The following is a 1,244-nucleotide window of genomic DNA, read 5'->3' on the forward strand; positions in this document are numbered from 1 at the left end:
ATGAATGGTGATTTGGTTATTATATATTTAGTGTTAAGTTTTGATTAGTTTAAAGTGTTAAATTTTGATTAGTTTAAAGTGTTAAGTTTTGATTGGTTTAAAGTATTTATTTTGAATGTGGATGGTTTATGATTTATTTTAAGTTTTAAGAAATATAGATTTAAGGTTATGTTTTGTTTTGTTTTGTCCTTATGTCTAAGAGTCTGGTTTTAGATAACGTAAGGGGAAAGTTTGTTTTGTGGAGACATTTGTCAGCTAGAGTGATTCAAGGGTGTGGGGGTTGTTTTTGTAACATTCCGCCACAGTGAGGTTGGAAAAACTGAAAGTAGTTTGGAAATTACCCCTAGATATAACTTCCTTCAAGCAATCGGAATAGCCAATTTATAGCATTTTTACTTCTCTGAAATGTTTATAATAAATTTGGTGAATTGTGTTGAAGAGTTTTCCTAACTACCATTGTAGAATGTTCAATTTTCAGCTTAAAGGCAGTATATTTCCTACATATATTACAACTACTCAGCTCAGTCTTTACTGCTGACCTACCCCTGGGAATCCAAAATCCCTGTTCCCTAAGGTAGTTCACTGTAGTGCCTGTTCCTAAATGCTGTATCTTCAAATGACAATGCTTTATTAACAATGAGGTGAACCTATGCTCTTTAGGAAGCAATATTGGGTTATGCACATCAAAGTCAAAGTACAAACACTTAGATATTCTTCTCCTAGACCTAATTATACCCATTAAATCTAAAAATAAATTTAAACTGGACACTAGAGGAGGTATATTATTAGTAATATTGGCACTGCTTTGTAAAAAATCTAATTCTACTGAAAAGTATTCTTTCTGTGCAATTTTCACCCAATACTTTAAGGCTTTCTTTTTAGGATTACCAGCCTTTAATCTACTACAAAATTTGAACAAGTAACTGGTAATTCTTAACAATTGTTCATAATTTGACATTTTGTTTATATTGAGAATACCAGCGTTTACTTTATTTATTTGCATAGTGCATACTGTACTTAATTGATGCTTATAGTAAGGCGATATGCTCAATAAAGGGTAAAGAGGCCACTTGTCAAAATCATTACTCAACCATTCTGGATCTTCTAGCCAATAAGTTGATTTACTTAAATATTTAGTATAGGATAAACCTCTGGTGATCATGTCAGCATTTACATAGTGATATAAGACAGGTAGTTTAAACAGCTTAGATATTTCAACTTTAAGACCTTCTGCCTCAAGTACT

At 31.7% G+C, this 1,244-nt stretch overlaps 1 protein-coding gene across 1 annotated transcript; it reads right to left on the bottom strand.

Annotated features, from left to right (window-relative positions):
* Positions 1-409: 409 nt before the first annotated feature.
* LOC137655344 (uncharacterized) lies at positions 410-958 on the bottom strand. The gene has a single exon (XM_068389237.1). The coding sequence runs from the start codon at positions 956-958 to the stop codon at positions 410-412; it is 549 nt and encodes a 182-aa protein (XP_068245338.1).
* Positions 959-1,244: the final 286 nt, after the last annotated feature.

Source organism: Palaemon carinicauda, chromosome 16 (genome assembly GCF_036898095.1).
Source record: "Palaemon carinicauda isolate YSFRI2023 chromosome 16, ASM3689809v2, whole genome shotgun sequence".
NCBI lineage: Eukaryota > Metazoa > Arthropoda > Malacostraca > Decapoda > Palaemonidae > Palaemon > Palaemon carinicauda.